This window comes from Plecotus auritus (assembly GCF_963455305.1).
Source record: "Plecotus auritus genome assembly, chromosome: 9".
Classification (NCBI taxonomy): Eukaryota; Metazoa; Chordata; class Mammalia; order Chiroptera; family Vespertilionidae; genus Plecotus; species Plecotus auritus.
Window position 1 is genome coordinate 109214765 of NC_137783.1, and position 16741 is coordinate 109231505.

At 42.9% G+C, this 16741-nt stretch overlaps 1 protein-coding gene across 2 annotated transcripts in view; it reads right to left on the reverse strand.

The window, feature by feature from the left end:
* RPS3 (ribosomal protein S3) overlaps positions 1 to 12545 on the reverse strand; it is a 36698-nt gene extending 24153 nt beyond the window's left edge. Inside the window, exons 1-7 of one of the 2 annotated variants that reach the window (XM_080642744.1) lie at positions 12468 to 12545; positions 11190 to 11320; positions 10559 to 10652; positions 10044 to 10138; positions 7254 to 7441; positions 6604 to 6800; positions 6048 to 6132 (exon numbers count right to left, since the gene is read on the reverse strand). In XM_080642744.1, coding sequence (XP_080498870.1) covers positions 6607 to 6800; positions 7254 to 7441; positions 10044 to 10138; positions 10559 to 10652; positions 11190 to 11320; positions 12468 to 12497 — 732 coding nt within the window. In that variant the 5' untranslated portion in view covers positions 12498 to 12545 and the 3' untranslated portion in view covers positions 6048 to 6132; positions 6604 to 6606. Of the gene's footprint in view, positions 1 to 6047; positions 6133 to 6603; positions 6801 to 7253; positions 7442 to 10043; positions 10139 to 10558; positions 10653 to 11189; positions 11321 to 12467 lie in introns of those variants that run through there. The other variant, XM_080642745.1, reaches the window with a different exon arrangement.
* Between the last annotated feature and the right edge of the window lie 4196 nt (positions 12546 to 16741).

Consider the following 16741-nt stretch of genomic DNA (forward strand, 5'->3'; position numbering starts at 1 on the left):
AGGATTAGTATTTTATGACTGTTCTTTCTTAGTGGGCTTCCAAGGAACAATGGAGAAATTTACTTTTTAAAAAACTAGGATAAAACTCATTCACTTTTACAGTCATCATATGGAATAGTTGGATTCTTGCATAAATCTAAAATACATTATGAGATCTTGGTGAACTTATTTTTCTGTATCTCAAGAAACTTTATTTCATAATAGAAATTATCGTATTACTCATCAATTATTCCCAACTATGTCAAACAAGACTAAGATGGTAAAAAAATGGAAGAATTATGGTACTGCCTAAAACAGGCGTCCTCAAACTACGGCCCACGGGCCACATGCGGCCCACCGAGGACATTTATCCGGCCCGCCGGGTGCCGCTGCCTGTCCTGCTTAGCAGCCGACTCGTCCCGGGCCCGCAGTGTGCATAGGAATTTGTTCATAGTTTTTTTCTTTAAACTATAGTCCGGCCCTCCAACGGTCTGAGGGACAGTGAACTGGCCCCCTGTTTAAAAAGTTTGAGGACCCCTGGAGATGCAATGAAATAAATCACTATTACATCATCATTCAGTTTCCATATTACATTGCCCAAAGTATTGGTTGTCATCTTTTAAGAAGATACCAAAGAAATCTAGAGACATCAATTAAGAATTCAGGCACTAGCTGGTTTGGCTCAGCAGATAGAGTATTGGCCTGCAGACTGAAGGGTCCCAGGTTCGATTCCAGTCAAGGGCACATACCGGGGCTACAGGCTCCATCCCCAATAGGGGGCATGCAGGAGACAGCCAATCAATAATTCTCTCACATTGATGTTTCTATCTCTCCTTTTCCCTTCCTCTCTGAAATAAAAAATATATTAAAAAAAATAAACTCAGGATTTTTCATTTCCCACCCATAATGACAAGAAAGTTGACAGAACATTTCACACTTATTACACAAATTAGAAAAGAATGCAGAGGCACATTGCTGGACTGTAGTCTCTTAAGGAAAAGAAATTGGTCACATAAGCAAAATCTTTCCTAGATGAATTTTCTCAACTCAAGAATTGGCGAATGAACAATATATTTCTAAAAATTGAAAGGAACTATGGTATTTTAAGCCATAAGGCATTATTTAGTGAAGTCGTTCAACAGGATTTCATCACACAGAATTTTTATGACAAAAACTGGACCATCCTGTTTTGCTTAAAGGTGGTGTAGCAATATTCTTTCATCTTTTATGATGCTTATGCACCCAAATTTACTTCATACTGTTTGTTACAGTTCATAAGTGGGAATACACTGAAGATAGTTGTGTATGTGATTGAAGGGAAACATGCTATAAAAATTTTTTAAAAATATATTCATTGGTGCCCAGCTGGTGTGGCTCACTGGTTGAGCATCGACCTATGAGCCAGGAGGTCAAGGTTCAATTCCTGGTCAGAGCACATGCCTGGGTTATGGGCTCCATCCCTAGTGGGGGCGTGCAGGAAGCAGCCGATCAATGATTCTCTCTCATCATTGATGTTTCTCTCACCCTCTCCCTCCCTCTGAAATCAATAAAAAATGTTAAAAAATAAATAAAAATTCACTGACTTGGTTATTCTAATTGATCTTTATAAATCTAAAAATAAAAATGTTTTGCCCTGTCTGGCTCAGTGGATAGTGTCGGCCTGCAGACTGAAAGGTCCTGGGTTCGATTCTGGTCAAGGGCACATGCCTGGGTTGCAGGCTCGATCCCCAGTGAGGGAGCGTGCAGGAGGCAGCCGATCAATGATTCTCATCATTGATATTCCTCTCTCTCTCTCCCTTCTTCTCTGAAATCAATAAAAAATATGTATTTATAATTAAGTTTTTAAAAATGTTTTAAAAGCAAGGAACATGGCTGGCTGTCCTTTCTTAAATTATGAGCCATCAAAAATATTGCATGTTGACAAGTGCAAAAAAACCCAGAAAAAACAAAAGCAGTAAGCTAGAGCCTATTAGAGATGTATCTGAAATCTGGAATCAGTTACATGAATATGTTCTAGTCACATAGCAGCTGATGAGAACTACTTCATTGCAATCAAGGAATTTTGCTCATTTTGGGGATTTGTACCTTCAAAACAAGGAAAATTTGGAATTGTTTGCTGTTTTAATTCATATGTATTTATGCATATACACATGACTTTATTGATATAATCCATCCATTTGAAAAGTATAATTCAATGGTTTTCAGTATATTCAGAGTTGTGCTAATACTTGTGACGGTCACGGGGCAGTTGATGGTCCACCAGTGAGGGCAGGATGAACAGGTCACAGCAGTCCACCCCACCCCACTCAGTGGAGAAAGGCCCAGCTGCACCTGGCTAGGTGAAATGATGCAATACAGGACTGAGCAGCAGAGGCTCAATGGTTTCATTTCAGCTTCAGAGCTACTGGGGGACTCCCATCTTATTTATAAATGTGAGGGTATGGGATCTGGTAAGTTCTTCCCAACCTATGGCCTTGTTACTTATTCTCAAATCAGAAGTGGGGATCTTGAGATACCCAAATGTTTTTCCAAGCCTAAGAGAAATCACACATTCCCCTAAGATGTATTGCATAAATTAAAATCGCTGTAAAGTGAGGTAATGGAATGTGCCCATTACAGGGATGTTGGGAAGTTTAAATGACATATTCACAGCAGGCTCAGGGCACATAATTATCTTCTCACCATGGTCATGCTGCTTATCAAGCTATAAATGTAACTTTAGTAAAAAAATACGGAAGTGGTTTCATAGATTAAATAACATCAAAAATCAGATGTCCCTAAGGTAATAGAAAAACAATCTTTGAATCCAAAGTCTGGCTTGAAGGCCTCGGCTCTTACCTGTTAATAAATCTCCAAACAGAAATAATATATTAGAAGATAAATACTAGAAGAGACATGTATTGGCATTTAGATCTCCTTTAACGGCCACAGCAGCCCTGTGAGATAACCAAAACCAGAAAGGTCCAAAGTGTCAGGGAATCAGTGTTGGTGTCAGAATTTGAACCCAGATTTCTATTTCTAATTGCAAAGCCCAGCTTCTCAAATGTACCTTGTACAATGCTCTGCAAAGGACATCCTTCAGTCTACTACACCCTGGCTGACTTCCACATAGCCTTTGCCTAACTTCCCAGCCAGGAGTTGAGGTGGTGAGCTGGGACTGTGGCCGATTTCTTGGACCTCCCCTTGGGAGTGAGATCATAGCTGGGAGGAGCAGGACCCGCCTCCCCCACCCCTGGGTTATCACTCTGTGGGTTCCAGCAGCCTTTGCAAGCCCAGATTCTGTCGGGAGGTAAAACCCAACCCACCCCACCTCACGTCAAAAAATCCTTGTTTCCCTCTGGCCCCACCAGTTTGTATCCTTTTCCTGGTTCTCCAGAGCTATCTGCTGGTTCCCAATCTTTGTCTGCCCTTTGGACCTACTCCCAAGTTCTCAGACTTTAGTAGGTGTTCTTTCCTTGCCTGATTCATCAATAGGCTCTCAGCTCTTGTCATCAGCTGCCACATATCCTTAATGACCACAAGCTAACTCATCAGTCTTTTGGGATAGTGTCACCTGTGGACTGAAGGGTCCCAGGTTCAATTCTGATCAAGGGCACTGCCTGGGTTGTGGGCTCCATCCCCAGTAGGGAGCGTGCAGGAGGCAGCCAATCAACGATTCTCTCATCATTGATGTTTCTCTCTCTCCCTCTCTGAAATCAATAAAATATTTTTTTTAAAAAAAGATAGGTGAAAAACCATTTACTGAGAAAAATTGGGGGAGGTTAGTGATTATCCTCGGGGAAGTCTGTATCTCTTGGTGAGCTATGATTATTCAGTGTTCACCTAAGCTCTACATTCATCTCCTAGGGTTTTCTGAAATGAAAGGTTTAAAAAAAATCCCTTCCTTTCTTGATCTCAAGTAACGGCTATACAGGGGTGTTTAACAATTCAAGCTGCACACTTAAATACTAATAATTTACATACTTTTCTGCACATCAGCACAGACACTCCCAACTGACAATGTTCAACTTACGATTTTTCAACTTAATAATGGTGCAGAGGTGATTCCCATTCAGTAGAAAGGCTAGCGAGATGTAGTACAATAGTCTCTCATGATGCTGGGCAGTGTCAGTGGGCCACAGCTCCCAGTCAGTCCCAAAATCCCAAGGGTAAACAACTGATACTCTACAGTGTACTGTGTTGCCAGGGTGTTTGGGATAGTGTTTTTGCATTCCATCATGTCTACAAAATGCCCACCTGTATCTCCTGCTTTGAGTGAGAAGAGGAAGGTAATTACTCTTGAGATGAAAACTGACGGTAACTGCCCAACTATAAAATAAAGTTTCTGAGCACATTTTAAAGTAAGCTAGGCTTATATTTGGTAGCTAGGTTCACTAAAGGCATTTTTGACCTACGGTATTTTCAATTTATGGGTTAATCTGGATATAACACTTAAGTCAAGGAGCAGCTGTTCTTCAATAAGTTTATTTTTCCCTTCCCAAGCTGCTACTTGGGTGCACATTTGTCATAGCGCCACCTGGTGGTAAGTTAACAGCACTACTGAACGTTACAGACTTAATTTCCAATTTTAGTAGACTTGAGATTTGCAGAAAACTTTATTTTTTACTATTGATTTTTAGAGAAAGGGGGACATCAGTGTAAGGAAGAAACACTGATCATTGCCTCCCGCACACACCCTTACCCTCCGGTGCATAGGATGATGCACCAACCGAGCCAGATCACCTAATCTAATATACAAAGACCTGTGACTGACTGTGTCAATACTAGATGCTAAGATCCTAGGTGACGACCAGGATTGTGAGAACCTGTTGCCAGCCCCCAGACCTTTGGATGCTCACATTAGTTAACTAAGTTCTCTAAAAAAAAAAAACCCTCAAAACCAAATTACACAAATCCAGAAGTACAGAAATGGAAGCAGTTTAGCTCAATTCAAATAGTAACATTTCCAGTAAAACTGCAAAATGCCAATAACTTTACACACAAGAGATCAAGCCTTATAAAGGGGAATATCTCTATTGAGATGTGGTCTCAACTCCATCAATATTGACAAAACCGGTAAGATATTAGTCTAGACAAAGTCAATATAAACATCCAAGGTTCTTTTAAAAAGTGAGGGGAGGCCCAAAGATACATTTGTCAGTACACTCCTCTAACGTAATTCATTAATTCACTCAAACATTAGGCCCTTACCATGTGCCAAGCAGTATAACCATAACGTGCAGTTGTCTGTACATGTGCAACTTATAGTCTAGTCTAGTGGTCAGCAAACTCATTAGGCAACAGAGCAGCAAACCACAGCCGCGGTTTGCCGACCACTGGTCTAGTCGGAAAGACAACCAAACTAGGCGGCTTGTGGAGCCAGGTTATTTCACAGCCAGGATGGTGTGGCTACTGGACTTGGCCTTCCAGGCCCAGGTCAGTTGTCAACAGGAAGGAAATTCCCCGTTCTGTGATAAATCAATCTAGTTATCATGAGTCTTGTAGAATTATCAAGTCTGTCTGTCCCTCATTAGTTTCACCTAAGTGTAACAAGAGCACCAATTACTTGTAAATAAATAGCAATAGAAAACACTTCAAAATATGATAAAACAGGAGACAATTTTAAATATTCTTACACCTGTGCTTCAGGTTCTTCATCACTGGCACAAATTCCAGTTACACTTTAGAGATGTTGAGGATTAAATTAAAAAGTATGTGAAGCACAACACCCAGAGCCTAGTATAACCCAAAATATAATGACCAATATATTTATTTTCTATGTGCAATGTAGATTTCCTTATGCACTAGGAAAAAAATAGTCTTAATTATCCCTCTTCTAAACCTAACCCTAACAGATGAGTTAATCAAGGTGCTGTCAGACCTCAGTGTCACTACCCCCAACAGGATATCTCTCTGGTTAGCTCTGCTTGGGTCCTCCTGTTCTGGCCCTTGTCTCACAAGTACAGTCAAAACCAAGAGGATTTCAGTGAAAGCACAGAAGCATCGTGAGCCAAGCAGCCCTAAAAACCAACCAAGTAATGCTTTGATGAGGTGACATGACCCTCTGAATACTGGATGTACAGTCTAAGTCAGGCCATGCATCTTTTAAAAAGATTTTATTAAAGGTCTTTATAAAGCAACATCCAGACTCCAGATCCAGCTGCCAAGGAGACCCTAAAACCAAATAAAGCACAACAGTAAGAACAGAAATTTCACCTGAGTATCGGGTTCTTTCATTTACCAAATGGGTATACACTCCCACTGAGGGTTTGCATGAAGACTAATAAACACAAAAACTTTTAGGAAAAAAAACCCGGTGTTCTTTTTAAGGGAATTGCTGAAGGATAACAGCTAATTACTAGCAAGAGTGCCTTGAAATTTTTGAGTAAATAAGGGCAATAGAGGGAAATTCCCATTTCAAACATTGTAGTAATCAGGAATTTAAGAGACCAACTCCAAACACCCCTCCCAAAAGAATCCTGGGTTAAAATTAAAAGGGTCTCTGGCTTTAACCAGCATTCTTCCATGTAAATTAAGTGCACTCCAATTATTATTCACCAAATGCTTACCACAGTGTGCAAAACTAGTACTAGGGAGACAAAGGAACAGGGTCCTATTCCGCCCAAGAGGCTGCCAGAGACATACCTGTTATGCTGTGGGTACTGGCTGGGGCATGGCAGGCGGCTCTGGCTTTCCACCTTTCTGTTCTGAGATGGGCGTGGTGGGCAGTATCTCATCTTTGGGTTCCACAATGCTCACATGGTCAGGCAGGGGCTTCTTAGGACCTATCTTACCACTTGGGTCCCAAGGAAGCATGATCTTCACTTTGATGCCCAGCACACCTAAAGGATAGGACCATGGTTAGGACCTGCCTGTGGTATCACCGTCCACCACACAAAATAGGACAGGGCAGAGGAAGAGAACAGTAAGTTACTCAAGTATCCCTGGTTCTGGTCCCTTCTCAGACAAATGCCTCTAATCAACCAATGAATAGGACACTTTTGCAAAAGGAACCTATGCAGTGCCACAGAACATGGCACTGACAAGGACCAAGAGCAGGATGTGACCTTTCTGACTCGTCATCGTGTCATCACTGAAGGGTACACAGGTGGCTGAGACAAGGACAAACCAACTCTTGGATCTGACTGATCTCAACAATTCACTCCTTCCAATTCAGTGCAGCTAATCAATAAGCTCTGCTACTCTGAAAATGAATTCTCTAAACGCTGAGGTGTGCATGGAAAACCACATCTATTCACTAAGACCCTTTGCCCCAAGAGGTACCGACTGCTCACCTTGCCTGAGCAGCACATGGCGCACGGCAGTGTCAACATAGTAGTTAACAGGGTCCCCACTGTGGATCATCAGACCATCAACAAACTTCATGGATTTAGCCCTCTGTCCTCGGAGTTTCCCCGACACCACAACCTCACAGCCTTTGGCCCCACTCTCCATGATGAACCGAAGCACACCATAGCAGGCCCTATGGGAAAACAAGAGACAGATATCCATTTGTGTTATCACCAAAGATAGAATCACCCAATCCCACCCCATGTTTAAAAAACATATAAGACTTACTAGTCTTTCCTGTTGTCAATGTCCCTTTCAAGCAGTGGTTCTCAACCTTTCTAATGCCGCGACCCTTTAATACAGTTCTTCATGTTGCGGTGACCCCCAACCATAAAATTATTTTCGTTGCTACTTCATAACTGTAATTTTGCTACTGTTAATGAATCGTAATGTAAATATCTGTGTTTTCGGATGGTCTTAGGCGACCCACAGGTTGCAACCCACAGGCTGAGAACCGCTGCTGTAGAGCCTAAGACCATCGGAAAACACAGATATTTACATTACGATTCATTAACAGTAGCAAAATTACAGTTATGAAGTAGCAACGAAAATAATTTTAAGGTTGGGGGTCACCGCAACATGAGGAACTGTATTAAAGGGTCGTGGCATTAGAAAGGTTGAGAACCACTGCTTGAAAGGAACACCACCCCACACCCCGCACCCTGCGCCTAGGCCCTATGCCAGGTGAATTAAGTTGGCAATCTGGGGAGCTGGGAGTGGTAAAGCTCAGTAACAAGTATCTATATATAGAAAAGGCTAATATGTAAAGTGTCCCCTCAGGAGTGGGAATTCGATCACTCGCTATGACGTGTGCTGACCACCAGGGGGCGGCGTGGAACATGGCAGGCGACCAGCAGCAGTGGCGGGCGGGTGCTGAGGAAGCAAGGGAAGGAGGCGGTGGGGAGGCGGGGAACCTGATTGGCCCTGATCGCCAGCCAGGCCTAGGGACCCTGCCCATGCAAAAATTTCGTGCACTGGGCCTCTAGTTTAAAAATAAATAAAAGAAACCCCAGGTGATCCTAATGTACAACCAAAGTTGAGACCCACAAGATTAAAAAAAAAAAAAAAAAAGTCGAGGCCCACACCCAATCTCATGATTATCAAGTTGACACCCACCACCCCCATCATTCTGAAGCAAACCTTTCTAGTCTGGTCCATCTCTGCCAACTCAGGCAAGCAATCAGTAAGAACCCAGAAGTACCCAATCACTAAGTGACCCCCTATGGTTTACTGAAACAGTCCTCAACCTCCAGAATTCATGTTCATTAGGTACCCTGTCAGTTTAGCATCCTAGCTGCCTTCACTATTAGCACACTGGAAAAGCATATCTAGGTCTATATAATTGACAGTAAGCCTTAAAAAATACCATGTCTTTCCCCCCCCCCCCCCCCCGCCCGCCACCTTATTAGTTTACATCCGGGAAGGTAATAATTGGAGTTAGTAAAGAGCAAGACCCATCACCATGCCCCAGACCCTTTCACATGATCTCATTTAAACTTCACAAAAAAAAGGTGGTGGTATAATGATACCCATTTAGAGACAGGAGACCCAAAGGTCTGAGAAATTCAGTAAGTTGCTCTGGTCTCAGGACTTCCCAGTCAAACTTCAATGCGTGCAAAAGTCACCTAGAAGGCTTGTTAAGACAGCCTAGCTGGGCTACACTCCCACTTTCCAAGTCAGTGGGTCTAGGTGGAGACAGAACCTTTTCAAACAAGTACTCAGATGATGGCAGTGATGCTGGCCCAGGGACCCAACTTTTCAGAATCCCTTTTTTAAGTGGTAGATCTGGCATTCAAACCAGGGTGGAGGTCTTCTACATGCCCTTGCCTATAGCCTTTCCTACCCACCCCAACATCAACCTGCAGGCAGTGCAGCCCTTGTATCCTTCCTCTGCTGAAAAACCTCCTGGGGCTCTGCTGCAGGACCAGCCCAGTCACCTCATGTCCTTTACAATCCATCACTCCTCACAGTACTATCTATGTACAGCTCACAAAGACAAATGACTAGGTTTTAAGCTCTCTTCCAACTGCACTGTCTTATCTCCTTCTAGTCCCCAGAAGAATTAACACATGATGGAACTGAATGACTTCAACAGGAAGCCTAACCTTCCCTCCGAGTTCTATTTTTGTTTTACTCCCCAGGCATTCAGAACAGTTCTCCATTATAACACTGATCACTCCTTTAAAAATCTGCTTCTTGCCCAGCCAGCGTGGCTCAGTGGCTGAACATCAACCTATGAACCAGAGGTCACGATTCGATTCCTGGTCAGGACATATGCCTAGATTTTGGACTGATCCCTAGTGGGTGGTGTGCATGCCAATCAATTATTCTCTCTCGTCATTGATGTTTCTATCTCTCTCTCCCTCTCTGAAATCAATTAAAAAATATATTAAAAAAAAAAAAAAAACACAAAAAGACTTGCTTCTTTACTAGTCTTTCCTGCTACACTGCCAGTTCAACAAGGACATGGAGCCCTAGCCGGTTTGGCTCAGTGGGTAGAGCAATAGCCTACGGACTCCAGATTCAATTCCAGTCAAGGGCTCATGCCTGGGTTGCGGGCTTGATCCCCAGCAGGGGGCATGCAGGAGGCAGCGGATCAATAAAAATACATTTTAAAAAAAAAACACAAAACAAGGACATGGATTGGAAATATCCTGCCATGTAGAGAGTTCACTTGCCGAATTAACAAAATGGCAAACACACCATATTCTGATCCACAAAAAGGGGATACTCACCTCCGCACAGCAAGGCCCCCTAGGAGTTTGTAACGCAGAGACTCTGCCTGGGCAATGGCACACAGACCTCTTGTGGCCACCTTTTCAGCATAAAGCTTTAAGAAAGAAACAAACGATATATATTACTATAGCATCCCTTAGTACTAAAGTACTTCTACTCCCCACACCTAGCACACACTCAGTGTCATGAATTGAAGCATTCTTTACTACCCTCTCATCCCTAGCTCTTCCTACAGCCATACCAAGGAGACCAAGGGGGCACCCAATCCATCATATGTATCATTACCATTCAAGGTGGATGTAAAATTCCTTAAGCACCAGAATTGAACAGAACAGGCCTGTAAAATTAAGCTTACTACTTACTATGAGAACTTCAACAAAATACCAATCCATTTGTAATATTCAATGATCATGAATAAACGAAGTCTTCAGTGAGATAAGGGTTTTTAGAAGTACCATCCTAAAGAGCCATTTCCAGGTCCTCAGTAACCACCGACATAAGCCAGATCACTCACCTCTACACTGCCCTCAGGGAAGCCAAACCTCTTCTGAACCACAGCAGTCAATTCCCGGATCCGTCGGCCCTTCTCACCAAGAACATTCTGTGTCCTGGGGAAAGCAAAAAGTGACAATTCATAGCTCTCATAAAATTCCACATGCAACCTCAAATCTTGCATCTATGTAGTAGTAAAACCTCATTCATCAGACACAAGCAAGTATAAAGTGTGGGTGACAGGAACTAGTTAGATTTAAAAATACAGTTCACAAAAAACAATTATTGCATTCCCTAAGGCCAAATTTACTGGTTGTCCCCTTAAGCTTCCAGACCAAACCAGCGTGTGTTTTTTTTAAATGAGGCTGACTTAAAGTCTCAGTTCTTTTTTTTTTTTTTTTAATATATTTTTATTGATTTTTTACAGAGAGGAAGGGAGAGGGATAGAGAGTCAGAAACATCGATGAGAAACATGGATCAGCTGCCTCCTGCACACCTCCTACTGGGGATGTGCCCGCAACCAAGGTACATGCCCTTGACCGGAATCGAACCTGGGATCTTTCAGTCCACAGGCCGACGCTCTAGCCACTGAGCAAAACCGGTTAGGGCCAGACCAAACCATCTTCATCTATGCAACATAAATGAGTTTTTACCTGGTGGCCAAAATAATAATTTCTGTCCTGTTTGGTGTAACTCGGACCTCAACTCCAGAGTAGCCATCTTCAGCCAGCTCCCGAGTGAGAAACTCGTTCAGTTCAGCTTTGAAGATGCCATCAGCAACAAACTAAAATAAAATTAAAAGTTAGGACATGGGTGCAGGTTCACTTTTCCCTGCCTGGTCTTTCAGCCAAAGCAACCCTCGTCCAAACTCAACCCGTCCAACAAATGACCCATCATCAATCGTATTAGCCTTGTTCCAACAGGGATGCAGCAACCCTTCTCAGACAAATGCCTCTTGGTCATCTTCTGGTAGTGACTTTGACCCAGGGCCCTTAAAACAGCGCCGCAGAACACAGCACGGAGTAGGGGCCACTGGACAATAACACCTCCAGTCAGACTCGTCATCGTCTCTTCATTGAAGGGTTTTCAAGACTGTCCTTTACACGTACGCATGTCCAACAAAAACTGCTCTACAATGCACGTTTACAACTCATTTATTCAGCACAGCAGGGACCCCACGCAAGTGAGGGATTCAGCCGCCTAGTGCACTGCAGGGACAACTTGGACCGTCAGAGGCATCCCAGCCACGTTCTCTCGCCTTACTTGGTGTAGCTGTCTTACAGAGGATGCAATTCACAAGTGTGGATTTCGTTTTAACGTGGATATAATGTATATAAAAAATGACCAACTGCCTACTTCTAAAACAAATGGACTTAATAACCTTTCCCATGGGAAAGTGAAAAGAAACACGAGGAAGCGTTCTTCCGAGGTTCCCTCCCTCCATTAGCCCACTGCTTTTCCTTGGAGTAATAAACTGTCAGCAGCCTGTCCAGTTGAAGTATTTAGGGTCAGAAGGCTGCACCCAGACACGACTAGTAAGAAGGCAAGACACCCCTTCCCAAAGCCACGGTGTTAAGATCTGAAGCGACCGGCTCGGCTCACACTCTCAAAATATCACACGTTCACTAATCTTATTTGTTGACCAAGAAATGCTCACAAGCGCCTTTTCCGGGGCAGGAGAACAGTCCAGTGTTCATGTCTACTCTCCGCCCGGAACCCGCAGAAATCGTCTCCCATTCCCCGCCACACTGCGTTCGCCCGGCTCGGGCCCCGCACTCAATCCACCGCCATCCGCAGCCCGCGGGGATGCCTCGCAGCTCAAGCCACTTCCCGGGGCAGGGCACGGAGCTGCGGGTCCCGCGACGGCACCTCGAGAAGGCCCTGACCCCCACGGCGCTGCAATCCCCAGGGCCCCAAGCCCAGGACCTCACCTTCCTCTTCTTGGAAATTTGCACCGCCATCTTGCCGCCGTGCGTCGCCGAAAAGAAAGGAAGTAGCTCATGGACGGAAGTGGGTATAAAGGGCGCGGAGCGACGACGAAGAAATGCGCGACGTTGACGCCTGTGGACGCTCCTGGGAAATGTAGTTTTTATGTTAAGGAAGGCGTTCAGAAAAAGAAGAATAATGGAGACAGCTACAGAAGGAAACAGGAAAGGAAGCAGATGAATCAGAACGTGGGAATTGCAGGGACGCTTACTGTAGTTTAAAAATAACGAGAGGCGCAGAGATGAAAATTACAAGCATAAACTCAGAGCAACAGAGTTCAACAAGCGCAATATCCTGACCCCTACACTCTACACTGGAATGAAAATAGACTGAAAATCTTTTGTGAAATTCATTTAGGACCCCAGCTCTTTCAGACTGTTTTCATTTCATCCGTTCCAACTGATAGCTAACATTTATTAAATATTCTTAGGGCTATTGTAAGTCCTGTATATTATTAACTAATTTACCCCTAGGCTTCACTTTCTTAAAGTCTGTTACAACTTGTAACAAGAAATACTAAAGAGGTGGCTCATGGGTTCACAATAATTTTTCAATAAAAAATATTTCCCTCTGTATTTTACTATGAAAATTTCCAAGTGCACAGAAAAGTTGAAAGAGTTTTGCAGTGCACACTCATATACGAATTACTTAAGTGCTGCAATGAACATTTTTGCTATATTTGATTTATCACATATCTATCCACCCCTCTATTCACCCACCAATGCACCTTTTGATACATTTCCAAGTAAGTTGCAGACATCAGTACACTTCACCCCTAAACATTTCAACAGTTTTATGCTAAATTTGGATAGTTTGCCTGAATTTAAAATCAGGAGATTCTAAACTATTTTAGGTTACTCTTTAAAATACAGAAAGATCTAGCAACATATCAGGTCTACATTTCCTTATAACCATGCTATCCTTCCCTGATAGATGGCAAAGTGCTTTCCCCTGTGGCACAGTCCCTGGCAGCTTCATTCATTTCTTGTCTGATCATTTTGTGCTTTTCTCCAGCACTAATACAATTTTGATGCAAAGATCTATCCTATACTCATGGAATTAATAGAGCTCGGGAGTGGGGGGGGCGCGGGAGGCAGGGAGCTGAGCAGAGGGACCAGAGAAGATGAGAAGTGGATGAACCAAAAAGATAGATAGGTTGTGGGCCTGATGTGTCTTGATGATGGATTGAGATTGAAGAGGGGGGATTTAGAATGATGCCCAGGTTTCTGGGTGGATGCTTGGTGACTCCTCACTGAGATGAGGAACCCAGAGACAGGTTTTTTTCTTCATGTGTCATCTTCCTCTGCTCTTGACTCTCTTCTTCATCAAGCTCCATGGTCTGTTAATTCACTGGTACCAGGCTGCTAAAATCTCAACCCTGATGACTCTGACTACCTGACTTTGCTATGCCCTCACTTGGGATGTGGGAGAGAACCTGGCTTTGCATCCTGTAGTCAGAATATTTCCTCATTCAGATATGCCTCTCGTTTTCCCACAGTGCTTACTATAACCTTTGTCAAATCAGAACCTCCTCCTCATTCTCGGCAGTCAACCTCCCTCCTAACTTATTGCCCCCAAAATAGATTGTACAGAACTGCCTCTCAGCTATCCTGTAGCTGTATGTTTCCTTGGCCAGCCTTCTCTTTTCCCCTCCCTGCTCAAGAAAGACACCCTCTTCTTGCCCAAGGTAGGCCTCCCCTGTGTGTTTTAGTTCAAGTTTAGTTCTGTTCCTTTGAGACCTTGTTTTAGCAATCAAGCTCTCCCTTTCAGGTGATACCCTCCTTTACTGGCTCGTTCCTTCCCCAACCCGCGTGTTAAATATGTCCAGGGTTGTGACTCTCCCTAGTTGTAGAACAAATTTTAAAAGATTTCTTTTTACTGCTTTTGTATTACTGCTTTAGGACTCACACTTCCAATATTCCTACTTACAATAAAAATAAGACCCAGAGTATGGAAGGGTGTGAGAAAACTAGCATCCTCACACTGTAGGTGGAATGCGAACTGGGATTCTTTTTTGAGGGCAGTTGATGGTAACCACCATAATTTAAGATATAGATTCCCTTTGGCCCAGCAAATGCATTCCTTTTTATCTACTCCAGAAAAACACCTGCACAAATATACATAGAGTTGAATGCAAGAATGCACGTTATAGCACTATGAGGAATAATGAAAAAATAAATGAAGAACAGCTCCACAGGCCCTCAGTAGAGAAGTGGTTATGGAAAATTATGTAGTGATTAAAAAGAATGATGTGACTGTATGTACACACATGAAAAGAGCATTAAGAAATATCACTATGGGCCGAAACCGGTTTGGCTCAGTGGATAGAGCGTCGGCTTGCGGACTGAAGGGTCCCGGGTTCGATTCCGGTCAAGGGCATGTACCTTGGTTGCAGGCACATCCCCAGTAGGGGGTGTTCAGGAGGCAGCTGATCGATGTTTCTGTCTCATCGATGTTTCTAGCTCTCTATCCCTCTCCCTTCCTCTCTGTAAAAAAAATCAATAAAATATATATTTAAAAAAAAAAAAAGAAATATCACTATGGCCCTAGCTGGCTTGGCTCAGTGGATAGAGCATCGGCCTGTGGACTGAAGGGTCATGGGTTTGATTCCAGTCAAGGGCACACGCCTGGGTTGCAGGCTCCATCCCCAGTAGAGGGCATGCAGGAGGCAGCCAATCAATGATTCTCTTTCATCATTGATGTTTCTGTCTCTCCCGCTCCCTTCCTCTCTGAAATCAATAAAACTATACATACTTTTAAAAAAGACTTTCAAGCTTGTGTCTCAATGACTTAAAAAAGAAAGAAAGAAAGAAAGAAAGAAAGAAAGAAAGAAAGAAAGAAAGAAAGAAAGAAATATCACTATGGCTCAATAGTTGAGCATCTACCTATGAATGAGGAGGTCACGGTTTAATTCCCGATCAGGGTACATGCTTGAGTTGCAGGCTTGATTCCCCAGTGTGTGTGTGTGGGGGAAATGCAAGAGGCAGCCAGTCAATGATTCTCTCTCATCACTGATGTTTCTATCTCTCTCTCCTTCTCCCTTTCTCTCTGAAATCAATAAAAATATATCTTAAAAAGAAATAAAGGAATATCACTATGTGACAAAACCTAGTTTCAGAACAATATAAACTATATAATATTGATGTACAAGAAAATAAAACATATATGTGTGTAAATGCATATAAGGATAAATAGCCAACTGACAGATAACCAAACTTACTTCTGGGAATGGAGTAGTTTGGGGGGAGGTTAAGGGGTAATCTATTTTATTGCTCAACTTAAAAGAAAAATACATTTTTATTTATTTTTAACAGAGAGGAAGGGAAAGAGATAGAGTTAGAAACACCGATGAGGGAGAAACACCAATCAGCTGCCTCCTGCATGCCCCCTATTGGGGATCAGCCCGCAACTAAGATACTTGCCCTTGACTGAAGTGAACCTGGGACCCTTCATTCCATTAGTCTATCCACTGAGCCAAACCCGTCAGGGCTCAACTTTTTTTTTAATAATAAAAATAGATTCATACATTCCTTGTAAAATTGAAAATGAGTAAAAAGAAAAAAAGCAAGGACCTCATTTCTGATCATGTGGCCACTTGTGAAACAATGTGAATTGGCTCAGCCTCTAACACCAAATCCCATAACCCTTTCTTTTGAAAGCTCAGGATAAAGAAAAGTTTATTCTCTTAATCAGACTATAAATCTCCGTTTGATACAGTAGCCACTGGCTTCACAGGGCTACTGAGTACCTGAAAGGTGGCTGGTCTAAGGGGAAAATTGTTCTATGTGTAAACAAACCAGATTTCAAAGTGTGAAAAAGGAATATCTCAATAATTTTTGTGTTGATTACATGTTAAAACAATAGCATTTTAGATATAAAATGAGTCAAATAAAATATGGTATTACGTTTACCTGATTCTTTTTCTTTGTATTTTTTTTTCCTTTTGTTAATCCTCACCCAAGGATATTTTTCCATTGATTTTTATGGAGAGTGGAAGAGAGAGGGGAAGACAGAGAAACATCGATGTGAGATTGGTTGCCTGCTGCATGAACCCCGACCAGGGCCTGGGCCAGGGAGGAGCCTGCAACCACGGTAGATGCCCTTAACCAGAATTGAACCCGGGACCCTTCAGTCCGCAGGCTGATGCTCTACCCACTGAACCAAACCGGCTAGGGCTGTATTTTTTTTTCCCCAATGTGGCTACCGGAAAATTGAGAAT